This window comes from Acanthaster planci, linkage group LG07 (assembly GCF_054643075.1).
Source record: "Acanthaster planci isolate LZ-2023a linkage group LG07, COTS_SCS, whole genome shotgun sequence".
NCBI classification, from domain to species: Eukaryota; Metazoa; Echinodermata; class Asteroidea; order Valvatida; family Acanthasteridae; genus Acanthaster; species Acanthaster planci.
Genome location: NC_141783.1, coordinates 10,399,467 through 10,420,541, shown reverse-complemented (window position 1 = coordinate 10,420,541; position 21,075 = coordinate 10,399,467). Strand labels below are relative to the sequence as shown.

The following is a 21,075-nucleotide window of genomic DNA, read 5'->3' as shown; positions in this document are numbered from 1 at the left end:
CCAAGCAGTTTGTGTGTTATAAAGCACAGCAACCGTAAAATGTTTGTTGTGAAATATGCTTAAATCATTAAGCAAATTTTGTGCAATAAATGTAGTTAACAAAAAACTTTGCTTAAAAAGGTAGGTAAGCAGTGCTGTGAAATTGGCCCCTGTTGTTAGCCTAGCCTACCAGTAATACATGTAGCTGAACTCTGAACCAAAATGAGAAAACAAACAGAAAGTGCTGCATGCTAAAACTGAAGTGTCAAATTTATCACTTGCATTTGTGCAGCCAGAGACTACCGGTAATTGGCACTTTGAAAGTGTTGAATCTAGCAGTTTAAAATTTCAAGTGTAGCATTCAACAATTTCAAGGCCAAATTGGAACAATGTTGAATTAACAATTCAAACGTTGAATTTGCTTTTCCAATGTTGGGTTTAACAATCAGAATGCTGGATTCAACACTTTCTAAGTGTAGTCACTGACTGGACCGAAGTAAGTATTGGATTCAACACTCCAGTTTTTAGCATGCAATCTCTCACAGATCAGCCCAATATCTACAATCTTAAAGATTTCCAATGTCCCAAAATATGAATGACTTTCGTTCGTGTTCATCACATTTGGTGGGGAAAAATACTTGGCAATTCCCTTTCAATGTGAGGTGGTTGGAAAAAAGCACAACAGAGAAAACATGGACTACTTAAGAGTCAATAGCCAAGGGCATTACAGTGTAGCACGTACCGCTGTTCTTCATCTTCACATACACAAATGCACCGTAAATCATTATTCATAAAGACCTCAGACAGTCTTCCTATTCAACAACGTGCATCTTGACTGTATATTAATATTTGATAATGCCCGCTGATGAGAAGTGATAGGCCTAATACCCACTGCATAAATCACAAGCTGGCGCCTGGTATGAGACAGTTTAATCGACTGTGATTGGTCAAGAGTCGTGTGCACATGGCTCGCCACGCGCCAAGTCCGCATAATTATAGGAGATTCTATTGGACAACTTGCACAAGGAATATACCATAAAATGGACGGGGTCTTTGGGAAAAGGAAAGTAAAATTCTAGAACAAAATCATTGGAAATCTATGTTTATTGACTTCTTTTGACTCTCTGACTAAAAACAGTATTTACGAATGGGAATAGATATGTGCTTGGCTGGTCTAATGTTTAAGACCGGCTCAGGAGACTGAATGTTGATAAAGTCACATCCAGTCTCCTGAGCCGGTCTTGAGCGCACGTTTAAGACTGGCCAAGCGCGTATTTATTCCCTGAATAAAGCCTCCTATCCACTGCTTTATAGACTACTACAGGTACACATGTACACGTATGTACCGTACATCCTATGGCAGTCCTTAAGTCATGTGCAGGTCACGCACACAAGAGAAATGTCTCTTCAGCATGAGGGCAAGCACAGTGCCACTTCTCCCAAAGTTCATTCTGCAGTGGACAGAGCCTACATGTAGTTGTACCTTGAGAGGTAGATGCGTTTCTCTGTGTATCTTCCCTTGCCGTGCACGGGATCATGGCAGTCTTCATTCTTGATCACCTCCACCCCTTCCCCCTTCTGTGACTGCTCATTGCTGTGCTTGGCTATCATGTACAGCTGGCCGATTCTGTACTGGAAAGGTGAAAATGGAGAATGGGGAAGCAGACAAGTGAGACTCGACTGGGTTCTGCTTGTGGAGAATTCAAACAGATGATATTAAAAGCTTTAATGAAGTATCAGTAGTGCGTGTACATGAACATCTTTATTCAAGTTGGCATTAAGCGTAGGAGGAACAGTATCTCTTGAGGTTTTTACACCAAAACCTCAGTGACAGACTTGGGGTCAAGGTTATATAACTCATCAAACGCAGTCCAACTTTCAGCATAGAGCAAGGAACAGAGTGCTTTCAGGAGTAAGGTTAACGCAGCTGGTACTTTCCTCACCTTCCACCTCTGTGGCTCAGGGTTAGAATCCCACCCAGTCCGACATGCAGATTGGGTTTGCATGCACTGGCTGGATCTACCGGTATGAGTTCTTTCATTGGTTTTCCTGCCACTGCTAAAGCTAAAACATTTCTGTACCGTCTCCTATCCACAGGTTTGCCCCCTTACAAAGCCATGGAAACTTAATGGTTTCATAAAAGAAGAAAGCTTCCTTTTGGTTCATGGAATTTTGAGATCTGCACAAAATTAGCACATCCAAATGACGATAAGCATTTCTCGGCTTTTACATCAATTTAATATAATCTAGGCAGATATGTGATAACGTTCAATTTTCAACCCTTTGAAACGGACACCCTGTTATGGAAATACAAGAATCTATCTATACGGTAAAACAGACTGTGTGTTAATCCTGCCCCGTCGACTCTCGCCCACTCAATCCGTCACCGGGCACGACGCAGCTATCAAGTCATGGCAATCAAGTTGGGAACCTTGTTATTAGATAAACTTAATCAAGCTGCAAGTACAGTCCCCTAAGCATATATCACAAACACAACAAAGATGGAAACTTTTTCCCCCCCCTGGATTGGCCTTTGGGGGTGATTTATAAACAATGTCAAGTGAAATTGGAGAGTGAGCTGTGAGAGAGGTTTAGGGTGCTTACAGCTGCTGCATTACTATTAGGGATTGGGATGGCTTGACATGTTAGTGTACAGCACAGGTACAGGTACATGTACATGTAGCTGACACTTCTTGGGATTTATTCACAGACACTGAATACTTACAGGCTGATGTTACACATTTCATATAAATTAAACTTAGCGGTACAAACATACTGTACATGTACATGTACTCTTATACAAGTTGTCCCCTGTGTACATGTACTGTATCTTGTCAATATACATGTACCTGTAATTTGTGCAGGGGCATAATGGGTCATTCTATACATCTTGGGTCCAAAAGTGTGACTTTTTTGCATCCCTGTCACACCTGACCTGATTTATAGCCAGTTCAATATTCAAAATGGCACAGTTACATGTACTAGCACTATGTATCTGAGACAAGGTACACAGCTCAAGCATTATTATCCAGTGTGAGTGAGTTAGCATACGACCATGCTGGTAGAGCCAGTGACCATTCTTGAATGACGTGTGTACACGTACATGTATGACACACTTATTTTGGGCATGTAGTTTAAGAATACTGAACAGGCTCATTCCAAAACTGTGACCCACCATCCCAAAACCAGGCTGAAGAAGAAGTTAACTTCATTAGTAGAACTTCCACTGTTCAGATTTTCATGGGAGATTTACAGCTATCACGACCCGTAAGAAGCTTACTGCAGACAGAATCTTGATTTAACCCCTTCAAGCCGGGACGCGTTAAGCAACGCCGTAAAAAATGAGATCCTCAGCTCGCTTTTCCGCTATTATTCTCGGCCTATGCTCGAGCGAACACGGTGAAAGAAGGCAGACGCTGGCTCTTGTATATATGGCGATTGGCCTTTGTGTGTAGTCCAGAAATGAAAAGACCGAACTTGCATCATAATCACCAGCTTCACAATAATCCCCAGTTTGAAAAGTGGCAACGGGAATGTGGAAGCGTGAGTAGAGCTGCAAACCACCGAACAATCACCCTTTTCACTGTATAATTCAAAGCGTGCAGAGCACGCAGGGCCACAAACTGAGAATTTGCGGTTTGGCAGGTGGTTTTCATGGCCAAGCGAGGCTGAAATTCTTGGAGTTGGCTTTCGGGAAGAAATTCCCGTCGTCAAGGGGTTAACATGGATCACTTTTTAAGTGAAAAAAAGCTGAAGGAGAGGAATTGTCCAACATTACAAATACCAACTTAAGCCTGGTTTTGGGATGGTGGGTCACAAATGTGCAAAAAGTTTCGAGGGAGTTGAAGATCTCATAAATTTAGCAAAACTTTCCAGGCTGAGTTCCTGGAAAGAAAAATTGTCCCTCCCCGAAGTTTCTACGCAAAACAAATTTCAATTAAGACTTTATGCCCATTGAAGTGAGCATGCATCAGCATTCAGCGATACAACCGTGTGGAAATCACTACGCATATATACACGGTTTCAACCTACATGTACAAATGTATGTGTAACAACCACTTTTGACACACTACTCGCAAAATGAGGAGAGGCAGAGGAAGGCTCTCGTTAAAATCAGTTTTCATTTCTTGGCATTTTATCTAGGCGCAGGACAGAGCACCGTCTTTGTCACTGAAGGCATGTGCCTGTGCTTAGCCTTCAGGAATAAATGCTTTCAGAAATGCAATCCTCCTTGATGTAATGTACATGTACATGAGCATGAAGAATTCACATACATTGTAACATACTCATATCCCGGTACGTGTATCAGAGACTTTCTCTGTAATTTTGAAGTACTGGTATCTACATGTACATGTACGTCTACGTGCAGATGATACGTAATGGAAGAGTATGTATCAAACTTGAGCAGTGAAGAGCAGTGAACTGTTGAAAAAAGACCCTTTTCCAGAGGCAAAGGCAGAGACAAGAGTTGAAATTCTCCAAGAAATCATCCCTGGAAAGTTCTAAAACCTCTTTCGTCTCTTCCCTGAGTAAAATTGATAAAAAAACAAAAGCAAGTACACAACCTACTTGTGCAGTTTACATGTACACTATGTGCATGCAGATTGTTACAAATACGTATGTACAGTGTATCTACATGTAATCAACTCTTATTCTGAGAAAGTGCATTATCGTCCTTAATTGCTTTGGCACCTATCCCTGTTTTCCACGACACCCGCATCTTCTCCCCTGCCAAACAGTCTCCTAGCAGGGTGCATGAAATGAGAAATTCAATCCCAAGATGCCGAGCTGCTTGCTGGCGAATGACGAGCATCCCACATGCGTAGGGTCGCGTCGTGCCAATTCTTTAATGGGCCGCATTACCGGTACCTTCCGTTATTGCCCTGCGCTTGAAACTTGCCATGGCTGGCTCGTCCCTGCTGTGGCTCGTCCCTGTGATAGTTTCCTGTGGCCAGAATTATAACACCATTCTCGTGGCGGTGTCAAGCAGTGTGGACGACGCTGGAATATGCAATTTCACTGTCTTCACGTTAAAGAGTCGCTCCACATCTTCATTTTTTTACCAATCACTACTTCCATCATGATACACGATGAGCACCAATGAACGTTACACGGAATGTTTTGTATGTCCTGTGTATGTCACATAAGCAGACGCATGTACACGTATATGTACAATGTACAGTGTACATGTACATGTGAGCAACTTACGGTACATGTACATGTACAGTAGTTCTTTGTCCGACCACACAGTGTATTGAAAACACCGCTACCTAATGCAACAATCTGCATGCTTTTGCATGTACCAGCATACAGAATGCACGGTATAGGCCTACAATGTACTACATGTACATATTCCCTATAAAATATAAAAACATCTCTGGAAACATCAGTCTCTAATGATGTAGACGTCTCTTTAAGTACAGCCACTATCCCCTGCATGCTGCAATGCCTGATTTGCCAGCAATGTGAGACCGCCTGGAGAGCAAATGTATTTAACACAGAGGCATGTTATGCTGTTCTGCAAACAATACTGTACATGTACATTGTGTATGCTTCACATGATGCATGCACCGCTGATCTACATGTTCAGGGCCTATATTCACAAAACGTAAACTTAAGAAAAACTTAAGTCGCAAATAAAATCGAAGCACCCTGCTAACTTATGTGGGGCGCTCAATTTGAGATTCACGAAAAAATAAGCACCTACTTATCTTAGTGCTACACTTAAGTCTCATAAGTAAATGTCTCATAAAGCTGACGTGTTGCTCATGTACATAAATCATTCATCAACAATGGTTGCTTATTTCCATAGTCAATCAATCAATTAAGATTACGGATGGATGCAGACAGGTTACAAAGCTGATTTTCCCATTTTTGGCTCAAAATTTTAAGCCTATTGCATCTACAAACAACAAGCAAAAATAAATCAAACACACGTTTGATACGCGATCCTCTCCCACGGAGGCGTTTAGATGCAAGACACATTGAAATCCCATTAAATAAACAACAATTTTGAAATCGCTGTTGCAATGATGCGCACGCGGATTCAACTAGAATAAGTTAATTGCAACACTTTGATTGTGAAAATTACATCATTGATAATTGAGCATCGCCGACTCAGTTTAATAATTATAACAATGGCCACCAAAGAGGTAAGCAGTCAAGAAAGCCTAACTTAGTTGACCATTCTTGCTGAATGGGAAAGACGGCAAGAGGTGTTGCGGTCCAAATTTTCTGCAAAAATCACAGCAGCTGCCAAACATAATGCCTGGCAAGAAATTACCGATGTGCTGAAAGCACAGTTTCCTTCTGTCCGACGGGATGTCAGCAAAATTCAAAAGAAATGGCAGAACATGAATAGCAAAATGAAGGAGAAAGCATCCGCGCAAAGAAAGGGTATCCTGTATCACCCATCAGGTGCATTTGTCCTTCTTGTCAATTTTCAAACTGTTCCCCGACCAGGCCTTCCCTTAGCACGTGGGAATCATGAGTACATGCCAGGCCACTTTGCATTAACTGCCGTAGAGTTGCATTTGTCATCGACTACAACTTGGACGTTTATTGAGTGGTAGTTTTTGCGATTTACAAACGGCTCTTCCTGCTCTGATGGAGCAATAATTCTGATGTGTGTGCCATTGATTGCCCCAATTATGCCAGGAAATGATGCAATTCTGAAGAATCCCCGTTGAACGTCTGGAATAATATCAGCTGTAGGCCACTTGATGAATTGCCTAACCCTTCTAGCGAGACTTGCTGAAACTTCAAACACAATTCTTGAAACCGAACTTTGTGAAATATTTACGGTATCGCCGACAGTTCTCTGAAATGTTTCACAAGCATAAGACTGGAGCACTGTTAGGACCTTTAACTCTGGTCGGATTGCGTAGCTTCGCTCGGTCACCGAGGTAATTTCATCCCTAATAAGATCTGTTATGAATGATATTCCGTCTCCATCAAATCTATACCTTGTGAGCAGTTCACCATCAATAAAGTCATCCAAAGGGTTTGCTGTAACATGAAAAACTCTCTTTCTTCGTAGTACTCTTTCATTAATTTGTCTGAAACGAGCAGCATGAATAAAAGCTGCCACGACACCTAAGAGCCCCACTTAATTAACTTAAGACACGTCTGACCACACTTGGATTTAAGTTAAGAAAATAAATGGATTACTTAGTGCAACTGTTTCCCGAATACCACTTAAATTCGGAAAGTCGTCTAAGCCGTGTATTTAAGTGGGGTGCTTAAATTTTTATGGCTTAATTTGTTTTGTGAATACGAGCCCAGTGCTGTACATGTACTGATATACTGTATATAAAGTAAAGCATACATGTAAATGTAAATCAGCAATCACTTGTTTGAACCACTAGCTAATAGACTGAAACACTGAGAATTAAATCAGATGGCGTGCACCCTACAATGAGCATCTGTGTTTGAATTGCAATATCAAAAGGCCAAAGTCCAACTACCGTACAATGACTTGACATCCTTCCACTAAGCTAACTTTGAGGGCTCTCTTAACCCTTTGCCAAATGTAATGCGCTCTGCCACCACAGAACCACTGAGCACAAGGATGAGTATAAAAGTAGCCCTGAGGGGCAATACACAAGTGCTATTCCTGGGCCCCCCTCCCCCACGGAAAAGATATCCCAGCAATGTTCATGGATCCACCTTAATTTGTTAAAAGGCATCTCTGTTTGCAGTTCCTGGTAGTTCAACGTATTGACTTAGTCACATGCACTTGATACTCATCAATGATGTGCATCTGCCCAATATTCAAATTGGATAAATTTGCATATTTTATGTACAGTACATGCTTGACTATGACTCTGTCCAACGGTACCCATATTTCGGATGAATGTCGGCTGGCAAAGCTGTAAGACCATAATTTCCTCCGATAAGATTAACCAAAAAGAGATGTCAAATAAGATGTCATGGAGTTACGATGAGGTGAAAGTTGCACAGTTGTGCAAGTCTTACATGTACATGTATGTTTACATATACAACAGGGCATGTACATCTACAGTACCGGGCCAATTTCAAGGCACTGTAGAGCGATGATTTATGCTAGCGGATGCTCGGTGTTTCACAGAGACCATTTATGAGCAGTAAGCACAGCAAAAGGCATGCTTACCTTGGAGGAAAAGTTTGCTTAACAAAGTGACAAAACAAAAAAAATCTCCATGCGCTCACAACTCACTGTAAGCACAACCACACCGAGCACTGCCATGAAGCAGCGCTTAAAGTGAGCACAGTTGTCCATCGTAGTACATACCAGTACATGTACCGGGTAAGTCCAGCTTTTCTGCTAATGTAACTGCTAAGCTGTTCGGTGGAATTAGGCCCAGGTCTTGACTTGACAGGAAGCTGTCGAGTACCGTATCTTTCACGCTTTCAGGTCCTGCATGCATGAATAGCATCCAGTGCAGCAGAGAAGTCTCTACTGTATCTTCAGACCTGATCTTTGTTCTCCCACATCCCATTCTGTTCCTCTATCCAAAGCAGAGCCCCTGGGATCAGTCTTTTGATACGGCATCTCTCATTCAACGTAACCAAAGAGCCAATGACGCACACGGCTGCTTGATTACAACTCTCTAAATTCTCAGCTGATTCACAACAGCTCAATAGGCATCTACTGTATGCCGACATCAGAAAAAAGTCTTCTGACAAAGTTTGAGTCAATCAATTTGATACCGGTACCATGTTTGCGTGAGAAATCAATGCATTAATCTGCAAGTTATAATACATTTCATCCCTGCTTGAGGAAGATTGAAACGTTTTAAGAAAACCGAAAAGTTTCAAATACCACACTCTTGAGAATTTGACTTATTTCGAAAGACTGGGTTTTTACGAACTCCTCCCCCATGTGTTTTTCAACTACAAAACCCTTGAGAATTTGATTTACTACAGTACCCACTGCGAGTCAACTGCTTGATTCTATACAAAAATTTTGACCACTGTGCTGTAAATTGTGCAGTTCGCACATTGATTATCATAAAACAATAGCCAAGACTACATGTATGTACCGTACATGTAAGTATAATCATCTGAGAATTAACCCCCCCCCAAAAAAACAACGAAACTTCCTTGCCTAGAGTGCATTTCCAGCATTACTTTTGGTAAAACTTGTTTTTTTTGGGGGGGGGGTCTATGCCGGTTTTTGCTTTTCTCCCCTCAAAGAGTTTCAGTTAAAAATTAAAATCCCAGCTTTAAATACAAAAAGTCTCACGAAAAGAGCCTCAAATTACATTCCAAAGAACTTGTTGGAAATTTGCAATCTTCTGGACCCACTCTGTGAGCTCTCCACACCACTCCCTAATCTTCACATACCAGTAAACTGAAGGACACTCAAGCTTCTGCCTAATTCCTCTGACGACCTGCTTTCCTCCCCTTACAGCCTTCAGCTTCTTGAATATTACAGACGGATCTACCGGTATCCCTTGTTTCACTGCACGAAAGATCCAATCTTACATGTACATGTACATGCTGTTTCACAGGTCACCAACGGCACTTTTCTTAGATTTAGTCAGGCTGCTAACTTAACAAAACTATTCAGCTTGCAGTTCTGGTAAAAAATGGTAACTGCAAGAGTGATCAATCCCTCTTACACACTAGGAATTACCGGTTGAGGTTTTAACAAACAGCCCTACATGTATGTTTATATTAAACCTCATCTCTGCGGATGTCTTGAGATAAACAGTTCAACTGTGCCACTGCTTTCTTTCTTCCTGCAGCAACATTTCACCACAGAGGAAATTTGCAAAATACGTACGTGTATACACAGGAGGAGAGGCAGGGCACAGAGTGCAAGACGCTCTGCACTAGCCATACAGTTTTGGCACTAAAAGCCCCCCCTCCACTGCCACTGTGGGAGGCCGTCTCAGTGTCATCTCCCGGTCAAAACAACCACCGCTCGCTGACGTCAACTCCCTGATTGATTTGGCTGCCGAGAGCATGCCAAAACAAGAAGGAAAAAACTTATCCGCATCTTTCTTGCACTGTGTCCTGATACGTTTAGCTTCCAGCCCCGATCCTATGCGCACCAGCTTACCCTCGCTGGGACTGTCCACTGGAAATGAGCATCCAGAGGAACTGACCGGTGCAAGCATTGGGCAAATTATCCACTTTTATCAGTTCTAACAACATTTCTCAGAAACGGCACAGGATAGGCAAGGGTGAGATTGGACGACAATGAAATACGAGGTACATGTATCTACGAAATAATCTGCAGAGGTTTTGAGGGCCCCACAGCAGTGTAAGGTCAATGGCATACAGCTGTGTTTGCCTGAAGGCACTCCTAAAAATACCCATGTGTCGTATTCTAAATCAATTTTTTTAATACATAAAACCACCTTTCAGGATTTTCTTGAATTTAAAACAAATTGTTTGAAAAATCCTGACAAAGCTCACCCATGAGTAAGGCATCTTGAGCAAACAGCACTGAATGACTCCCAGTTGAAGCATTTCTCTCGTTTCTTTGCTCCTCAATCTATGCACATGCATTAACTATTTGACTTCAAATTGTTCTGAAGGCTGGAGATCTAGACCTTTAACAAGTATTGAACTGCCAACAAGTTTCAACAGCAGACAAAGTAGTGTACTTTCACATTTTCTCTGCCTTCAAACTGCATGTATATGTACACTACACTTATCTTGGTACCGACTCTTGGTATTCTGAGAACTCCATTCTTCTGAAAACAACAGGTGCGTGCACATTGTGCAGCGCTAGCATGTCCCTCAAACCATTACTCAGTTGAGTAAGAGGAAACCATAGTCTCCTGTATAGTACAGGTACAGTAATGGGAGACTTTGAGACACTGGTGGCAGCAGACATACCGGTCCTTTTTTACGGTATTGCACATGCTTATAACTATGCGCACATGCTCAGAACGAGTGCGTGCTCCAAACAGGTAAAAAGACCGGTATGTTTGATGCCACCAAGCATCTCAAAGTCTCTCATTGTACACAATATTCTCCAAGTTCTAATTTTAAACTTGATTGTGACTGATAAAAATACTGAATTGTGTGGAGGGGAACTTGGAATGTAGAGCTTTCAGGACACACTTAATTCCCCCCCCCCAAATTTTGTTTGAGCTAGGTCAACAACCTTTCACGGCATCTTCATAGGTAGAGGTAGATTTTTTTTCTGTAGTTAGACATTGGGTATCTCAGCTGTTTCCATCAAGAAAGTGCTGTGTAAGATGAAACACTCCAGAATTTGTTCAACTTGCTGCCCTAATTTTACAACTTGGTGACTCCTTTTAAAACACGGTGGGAGATGAGCAAAGTTTGGTGGGCAGTTATGGCTAACGGTACTTCTATTGGTGGGGCAACAAGTGCTGTGTAAAACATACACAAGCAGTAATCCAAAAACTGGAATACAAATGAATGATAGAAGCCTGCCTATTAGGCTGGACAGCCAGAACACCAGTTTATTTTTAACCCCTGACAGGGTTCTAATCCAAACAGGACAGCACAACACGTCACAGGGACATCTGCCTGGCCACCATGACAGACATGAAGCTAGCCATGGATTTCCAAAATAATCGGCTGCGGCATTCCTGGGATGGCCGGACCCAACGAGGCACTTCCTGGGTAAACAGGCCCGAATTTACGGCCAGAACCTTTGGGGAATGTTGATGAACAGCTCATCAGCAATAAGAAAATCAGGTGTTGTTGACTTGAACTGCTGACTCCGACCCAAGTCAGTCTATGAGTGGCAATTTTTGACTTCAGATCTTACCGGCCACATAGAAAATTTTTTTCACATGCCGGTAAATACATGGGAAAAATGTATCTGTGGCTTTATATGCCCAAAAGCAAGCACTGTGTCTGTTTTATCATCAAATACAATGTATATCAGCAGGTTATGATGAAATTAATAGCCAGATGGGTCATTGAGGTCGGACCTGCTTTGCAAAATATCAAAGGTGACAATCTCATGTCATCAATACCGGATAGAGGAAAAAAGTGAACAAACCAACCGAGTGACCGGCTACAAGTACATGTACAACCAATACATACATACACATATGTAGGTTTGAAAAAAACGACTTGGGACTTGACCTGTGTCAAAATGACTTCATAATATGACTTACCGGTGGCTTGCTGGAAAATGGCTTGATTACAACACGACAAAATTCATCTGATTAAAAATGCTAAACATGGATTACAAAGTTCAATGGTACTGGTACACATGTAAGAGCGGGCTCTAAATAGAAACATGTCTTATGCAAGTCTGGTCACCAGACACTCCATTTACACATGTAGAGTACCGAAGTGAATACGTCACACGCGCAAAATATGTGTGTAGAAGGCATTGGCGCGAGAAACAGCGCGTGAACCAACATACCTAAACTCCATTCGTTTGCACTACACTTCCTAGTTCAAATGGATGTCACACTTCGGTAATCTATACTAGTATACATGTACGTATATGTACGTAAACTGAGCAATGACCTTTCATCTGCACATTCAACTGTTAACATTCTTCCAGTGTATTGACCAATGTTTCGTGGACTGGGTGGAAGTGAAAACCTTGTAAATTCTAATCACACTTTTAGCATCCATGTAGCACAGTGTATGTTTAATTACATGTACAATTTCTACACATAGGGCGTCATCTACCTGGTGTTATCTTCAATCAATGGGAGCTGACGAAAAATTGATCTCCTGCTGAAAGCTTGCGGGCTGATTTCACTTTCAAGGGTATACAAGCTAATCAAGACTGACAGCTCCAAATTCATAGATTGCACATGTGCACTGTGCTGCTGTGTCCTTCACTCAGAAAAATCTGAGGTGCCCTGTCTTGTCTTTTGACACAAGGTTAATGCAAGAACAGTGGAATACATACATGTACATGTACTGGTATATGTGTCTAAAATCTGCTTTTCAAAAAATGACAGTCCTGTGTTGTTCCCTAGTAAAAGAACTCAAAATCCTCCAAGATCGGGTGTAGTAGTATCCTTTTTTAGTTCCTGAACCCTAACTTCCTAGATTAATTTTCTTGGAAACCTTCCTCATCTGTGCAAATCCCATCACCATCCTGAGCACATGAACAGTTGGGTCTCTACCTGTGGTATGCCTAATCACACCCACAACACAGTCAGCATCATACCAATGCAGTGCTCATCCTAACAGATTCCAACAAGCCCTGGTGTTGGAGTTAGGCTGGTCCGAGATTGTTAGGGTAAAACAAAATATCTCAGGGGCAACTTTCCCCTACCCTACTACACTGTGCTCTAGAAAACTGAGTGAGAGTACAGTGTAGACTAGGCCATGCACATGCAATATGCAACCATGTTTAAAGCAAGTCACTGCCATCAACTGCATTACATTCCAGTTTGCAGTAGTTGACTTCTCTAGAATTCAGGACATTGGCCCCAGGAAACTTGGGCACCTTTTCTTTCCTTCATGCTGTCCATCAACATGATAAAAGGGCTTGGCTAGTGAGCCTCAACAATGCACTGTACTGTGACTCAGAAATCCTGCCCAATTTTAGCCATTCCCCTCAATAATGCTGCTCCAGATTGAAAGGTTCCAATGTACTGTACACGTAATACTGGCTCCATTAAAATGAGGAATAACTTTTTATTTTTTTCTTCTGAGTATTGATTTCAGGACAAGACAACATACATGTACCTTGTTTTTCCATTCATGCTTGCGTATCAGGCAGGCTCTGAACAAATTTGACAAAATACATGTAGTTTCAGGAAGGTTTAAATGTCATCTGTAACAAACTGAGCTCTCAGGTTTGAGGGCTTCTTTTTTTTAATTTAAATATTAGGGCACAAAACAATGAACACAATAACACAATCTCCCACGCTGGGAAAAACATTCTGCATGCAATACTGGTACATGTACACAATATGTTTGGCATTCAGGTGTTGTGCAGTTGGTACATGTATGTTGTAAAGTAAGATCAAGTTGGTTTACAACTTTAATTAATTGGCTCTAAGCAGAATCTGTACAGGGGAAATGGGCGCAAGCTGCTTTCAGAATATGCCACATGAAAAAAAAAAGTGGCTGTGGCCAGCAGTGATGTACCGGGTATGTGGTCAGTTTGTATGACAAGGGGCTGCCGGCCAGTGGCTTCCATAGCCACAAATGTCATTTTGATGCGTAGCCGTAACATTTAGCCATATACCGGTATGTAGCCATAGCCATGTTCTGGTACTGGTACCTGTACCGGTAAGTGTACATTACATGGTGGCTGAATCACTTCAGCTTACTCACTTCAAGGTGAGCAGCAGCGTCAGATAATTGACAAAAACAGCTCCTTTGACTTATTCCTCATTTCATTATAGCAGGCCTCACCACTCCAAGGGACCGGGTCTGTTAGCCATTGACATCATGGTCTTTTAGATATGTGGGGTACCGGATCAGGTTACAGGATATGTTACAGATGCTAAGGTCATATTTAGAAATGGACAGTGCCTCAACTACACTGCCAGTGCCACTCAATTAAGAAAACCAAAGGAACACACAAAACAGTTTAAAAAGCAAGTACAGGTACTTGGTATATTGTAAATAAAATGTATGCAGAAAACACTTGGGTACGAGTAACATTACAAAACAAATTAAAAGCGATTTTTACAGCTCTACGTTAAAAAAAAAAACAAGACAATTTACCAGCATGCTTAAATAGCTCATCAGACAACATACATGTACTAGCTATCACCGTGCAACCGAAATCTGTTGCTTGCTTCAAACCAAGTCACATTTTAATCACACCAGAAAATGGGCAAACCAGTCATATCAAATATGTCATTCAAACTACACACTATCACTTAACTGGTATACTGTACACTGTTTCCCAGCTTAGACTCTTTACAAAAAAAAAAACCAAATGACAAAACAGCACCAATCAAGACCACATCATCCAAACCCAAAGTCCAGATAATCACAGACGCTGTTAAACTGTAGCGGTACATGTACTGTACCATGAGCTACATTTATACACAAAGCCTAAATCCCTTGCACAGGAGGATTTAGTGCCAACCCCTTCCCATGTGGGGCCCACAGGGGTAATTATTCCCTCCCCCTCCTTCAAAATCTGGGTCAAGTGGCTCTGGTCTGAAATCTGTGCCTGTTCAAACCCAGCTAGTGCTTATGACGAATGGGAAATGGTACGCAAGTGGACACGTTGATGTATATTATATCTGTCTTCTGTTGCCGGTGCAGTGATGAATCATGCAGAGATTTCAGACTGTGATTTGCTCACTGTACCGGGTAGTGTGAACTCACGGGACAGTTTAGATGCATTTAATCATGCTACATTGTGATCTCAGCAATGCGAGCTAAGGGCTGAAGATTATGCAGCGTACCAGTGACTGTACGTTTGTGTGAACTGTGACAACCTGATCACTTCTAAGGGGAAAAACACCTTTTGAAAGTTGCTTCACACATGGTCTCTGTATTACTGAGGAAACCGTGTATTAACTATTCCGTTGAGTGTTATCCCACAGTTATTACATCAGAATGTGAAAGGTCGGCAATTTTCTGGTCAATTTTTTATTTCCAGCACAGGTACAGTACATGTAGATGTGGTCAGACAACATATCCAAAGGAAATGCAAAGGGAAAGTCACAAAAGCAAAATCCTGTTGGTGTTTTTACTCCGGTTTTGGGGCATGTTAAGTAAGAGAACGTTCTCATGTGACGCTATCCACTCAAAAGCTCACACATTTATTAAGCCTGTTCAAGTATTTTTGAATACACATTCACAACTGGTCATCACAGACACAAAAAGGTGAAACAGATTCTGGCATCTTTTCCTTTCTTGTTTCCACATTTGTTCATGTAGGCCTGCAATGTACGTGACTGGGGAGTCAGGTTGGTGGCTCTTTCCTCGTCTGCCACAGTCCCCTGCAACCCAAGTTTGAATCCCACCTACATGTACCATACACGTAGGTCGGCATGCGGATCGAGGTTTCAGTCCCCACCTGATTCCATGGGTTTTCCCCAGAATATTTAGGTGGAGTTTTCCCCAGTTCCTCCCTCCTCTAAAACTCAACATTTTTTCACTGTCTTCTTAGGGAGCCTAACTGTACTCCCATCCTTTAATTGGCCCTAATTTTATGCGCTGTTGGATGAACAGAAATAAACAAATAAGATATTGCAAGGACAAAGCCTTTACTAATGACTGTTATAGTGCCTTTAAGATTCCTTGAAACCCTTAGAGGAAAGTTTGAAAGAACGAGTGAGGTGCAGCCCAGATTCTAACTGGGCAAAAGTGGAGGGCCCTCGAAAAAGAAGAAGCTCAGAATACAGCACTGGGTCTAACTAAGTCCTGCAGAGTGGAGAGCTTGACAATACATGTACATGTATTTGGAACGGTTCCTAGAACAAATTATTCGTTAAACAAAGTTCTAAGATTTTGCCACAAATCGGTAGCACTCTATCGGGGTTATGGGTGTTCCATTATACACCGCATAGGCCTACATGTACATGTAATATGCCAAGTCCCACCATGAAACACAAGTTACAAGCAAACAAGTGGTTTAGTACTATAATTGGCAGGCCAAATGGCAGTTGCAATAAGCCAATTTTTCTGTTCTGTTGTCACGTTGATGATAGCACCCCCAAGCTATGAAGTGAACAAAGCTAAAGCAGCAATGCGCCAAACATTATTCAGAAAAAGGCTTACGCACCAGGTTCAAAGGCTATGATTTTTCATTCTCATTCTGTATCTGTGACAATACGCTGAAGACACCAATTGTGACTTTAATGCAACGAAGAGAGGGGGGTGGGTGTTGGGAGTTGGTACGTAGAGAGTGGGGTCTGTGACTGAGGAGGTTTTTAAACTTCTCAATTGAGTCTGCTTGAACAAAGATGTCGTCGAGGTAGTTCCAGTCGCTAATTGATCTATTGAAGAAAGAGTTTTAAGTTGATCTGCGTTGTATCGGTGTACTTCAAAGCACTTGCACTAGTTTGCAGCAATGGAACTAATACATTTGATGAGAGTGAACTGTCTGACTCTTTTGGTCTAGTTCTTCTGCCTGGTTTGGGGGGTTTTAAGTGGGAATCAGGGGAATTGCTGGCACCAGCCCCGCAACTACCTTGTGTAGCAATATCAAACGTAGTTGTTTACGTCCCTCCTGGAGGTTTAGTGACTTCAATTCAATTTCTATTGCACTTGTTTCTTATTTAATACATTCGCTGTGGACTATCAACAAATAATAATCTGCATCACCTTGGCCCAACCACCAACCCGACAACCATAAGACCGAATTACGACTATGGTACTATTGTTTCCTTTGTAAAAGAGCAAATTGGTTAACTGTAAATCTTTTATTATTTAACTGTAAATCCTTTATTAGTTTACTGTTATTTAGTGTTAGCCTAGGCCTACATTGTAATTTTTAGCTGAGGAGAGATGGGAAGTTCAACGGTGGTTACATTTAACGCATACAGCGGTACGCGTTAAATACCGGCCTAGTACTTCAGTGAGCAATGTCAGCAATCGCAACTTTTACGAGGTCAGAACTTTCTTCCAAACTCTCCCTACCTCTTCGACGCTTAGTGGCATGCATATCCTATACTCCTTGATCAGCATTCTGACGAATACCTTCGGTGTCAGTTGTCCAATGCGGTTGAAATGTCGTGTATTTCCACCATTCCACGGGCAGGACAAAAATGCCGAAATGGCAAACCGTGTGTTCTATTTAAAAGACTAGTTTAGTTATAACACAAGAGGGCGCTAACACTTGTCGACGGCAAGTTAAGTCGAAACAGTAAACATGGCGGAAACAGACTCGGCATCGAAAACTGACAGAACTTCTGATGAAACCGGTGGAAATGTTCAACTACAGCAAAACAGATCTAAAGAGGAGACAACATTGACAAGTCCAAATAAGAAAAGGAACGATAAAGGTAAGCCAACCCATTTCTTCCATTGATTCTGGGCCAAAGCCTCATGAAAAAAGGCAGTGGGCAGATCATCAAGACGGGATATTTTACCAAATTAGTGATTGTAGGTCAACTCGCCCCTAGCCGACTCGCCCCTTACCAACTTGCCCCTAACCAACTCGCCCCTAGCCGACTCGCCCCGTACCAACTTGCCCCCTAGCCAACTCGCCCCCTACGTTTGCCAAGCACGTATGGCAGGCCCATTCACCTTAAAATAAAAAATACAATCATCAATATATCATCTGGTGCCCGTTACTAGGAAACAAATTAAAAACACTCATATTTTCAAGATATTCAAATCCAGAAAAAAATTAATAATGGGACGTTAGACTTGTGACATTAGTGTACAATGTACCACAATGACTACAAAATGACTGAAAAAAACGTATATCCAAGAACCTAAATCAATTTTCGCAGTATATGCCGAGTGACTGACCGACCGATTGACTGGTGACCGATTAGTCGACTGATTGAGTGACTGATTGGTCGACCGATTGAGTGACCGATTGGTCGACTGATTGACCGACTGATTGACCGGCTGATTGGTCGATTGATTGGTTGACTGATTGGTCGACTGATTGAGTGACTGATTGGTTGACTAATTTAGTGACTGATTGACCGACTGATTGAGTGGCCGATTGGTCGACTGATTGACTGACTGATTGGTATTAGAACCACTTCCTAGGGGGCGAGTCGGTAAGAGTTGGTAAGAGGCGAGTCAGTCAGGGGGCAAGTTTATGAGGGGTTGAGTTGGAAAGGGGCGAGTCGGTAAGGGACGACTTGACATGACAACCAATTAGTTTACCAGCCTCACCAAGGGGAGTTCATGGACCCTATCTGGTTAACCTTAAACTGTTCACATTTGCAGTTGATATACTACTCAAAGCGACGGCAGATGCACCAATCATGAAGAAGAAGAAATGGGCTGTCGACAGGACAAAGAAAGTCTCGTGGGTCATTGAATTCATCAGAAAGTACATCAAGTGTGATCCCTCAGAATCACTGGTAAATGTCAGACTCTTTAAACGTTAGTTTCTGTAAATGTTCATTGACTAAGAAATTCCTTAGCATTTGGGTAAAATTCTACTCTGTGTAGTTACCCCATTCAGTGCCAGGAACTCCCGAGACTGCATATTGTTATTTGTTTTATCTGTTGATGTTGTATGCTCACCAGTTTTGAAGTGTTTCAAATTTTAAAAACAAAAAAAGGTCCCACAAGTGTATTTTGTTGAAAAGTGTTACATTAATTGATCAGATGATAGTGAAATGCCCCAGGAATTTCAATGAAATGCTCAGTCACTTTGATTATGCATGTTATCAACGTTCCCTGGCAATGGATTAAAATAAATTCCTCCCACAATTAAAGATTACTGTCAGTTGTTATGTTTGTTCCCATAGTTTCTGTATGTTAATCAAGCCTTTGCTCCATCACCAGACCAAGAAATCGGAAACCTATTTGAGGTAAAAATAATGTGCTACAAAGGCAAATGGATATTTTCTCCTTGAACAAAACAAACAGTTCACTTCTTGCTGCAGTTCAAACCATAAAGAGTTGACCGTGATATGAAGTCATTTCTGACGTCAAATCAACTTCAAAATCCAAAATCATTTCATTGGAAAAAGCTTTTCAAAATCGATTTCCCAGCACAGATGAAAGAAGGAAGACTTCAGGGAATTACATTTTAAAGAATTATGATTCCATTTCTCCAACAGTAAGTTTCCGTTTGTATTCATTTTTTTTCTCTTCTGCTTTCGTTGCAGTGCTATGGCAGTGACGGCAAACTGGTGCTACATTACTGCAAGAGCGAAGCCTGGGGCTGAAGGGTTACTCTTGCCCACTCTCAGTATTGGTCTTTCTTTTCAATGCTAAATTTTCCCTCCAACAATATGCGCAGTGCAATGTTACTTGTGTATAATTGTGCATGATCTTTGCTGCTGGAGACTGATATACTCGTCACAGGTAGCCAGGTGCAAACCGTGTTGTATATACTGAAGAATCTGTGTCAAGGTCATCATTTTCACATCTTTTGTTGATTCGAGCTACAGCCATTTGCAGTGATTAGAATGAAGACCCGTTTGGCTCCCAAACAAAACCATCATTCAGTTTCTGCACATGTACATGTACTTAAACTGAAGTGGCTGTGACACATGCATATTGAACACCTAGTAAAATTGAATGACTGGTGTGCTGTGAGGGGGCCGCCTGTAAAGCATACGGCAAGAGAGAGAGCAAATGTTACACAAGATGTTTTATTGACCATTTTCAAAGTGAAAGTGTTGCGCTGTATACATGTTTTGCGCGGCTGAGTGTGCGATACGTTAACGCTGAGGGTTTGTCAGGGGAGGGGGAAAGAATAACAAGGCAGCAATAGCAAAGAACGGGCAGCATATGTGGGCAACTCCAACATTTTAGGAATTGTTGCCAATTCCATTCTGGAAGAAGGCGGTCCATTCAGAATCCATTCAAACTTTCACCAGCAAGAAGTAGTTGGTAGAACCTCCCTTAACTCCAACAGTCTTCAATCCTTCACCCGTTGGGAGGATGGAGGACTGCTCGGGTTTACAGATCATTCATGAGGGCAGAGGTTTGCCTGTGCCCAAGTTGGAATCGCAACTCCGATTTCAAGTTCACAACGGATTGTTGCCCTAACCCAGCTGGCAACCACAGTCACTAGTGACTGTGGTTGCTAGAGCCAGTGGATGACCAATTACAAGCATTCACTTCTCACGTCGACTGGTGACCTGGTCCTTGCTAAACACAACTATTTTTTTTTGCATGGCATACCTGTGCCACCAACTTCTTGTGTCAACTACATTTATTGTGGGTTTTTTACTTGAGCTGACCTTGATGTGGCAAATGTAAAAAATTACAGGAACAATCCAGATGAGAGATTAGTTCAGATTTCTGGTCTTCAGCTACACGCAGGTTTGGAAAAAATGTGTCCTTTTCTTCATCCAGCGCTACTCTTTAAGACTTTGACTCATCATAGCTGCTCAAAGTTATTCTAATATTATTTGATAAAAAATTAGACTTTTTTGGACTGGGTATGCAAATGTACATGTATTTTATTTCTGCATCAAGTGGAGAACAGCTTTTTGCAATTATTTGTATCATGGCTGCATTGTAAATAAATTATGCACTGTAAAATTATTCTGTCAAGAAAGAGTATTAAATCTCAAAGATGACCTA

At 41.7% G+C, this 21,075-nt stretch overlaps 2 protein-coding genes across 2 annotated transcripts in view; one reads left to right on the top strand and one right to left on the bottom strand.

The window, feature by feature from the left end:
• The window catches only part of LOC110973766 (cytoplasmic phosphatidylinositol transfer protein 1-like), a 37,628-nt gene extending 19,966 nt beyond the window's left edge, over positions 1-17,662 (bottom strand). The window contains exons 1-2 of the mRNA XM_022224851.2: positions 17,485-17,662; positions 1,463-1,611 (exon numbers count right to left, since the gene is read on the bottom strand). Coding sequence (XP_022080543.1) covers positions 1,463-1,611; positions 17,485-17,532 — 197 coding nt within the window. The 5' untranslated portion in view covers positions 17,533-17,662. The remainder of the gene's footprint in view (positions 1-1,462; positions 1,612-17,484) is intronic.
• A 19-nt stretch (positions 17,663-17,681) lies between these two features.
• Positions 17,682-21,075, top strand: LOC110973767 (autophagy protein 12-like). Its single transcript, XM_022224853.2, has 4 exons — positions 17,682-17,849; positions 18,754-18,890; positions 19,284-19,346; positions 19,647-21,075. The coding sequence occupies exons 1-4, from the start codon at positions 17,717-17,719 to the stop codon at positions 19,704-19,706; spliced, it is 393 nt and encodes a 130-aa protein (XP_022080545.2). The 5' UTR covers positions 17,682-17,716; the 3' UTR covers positions 19,707-21,075.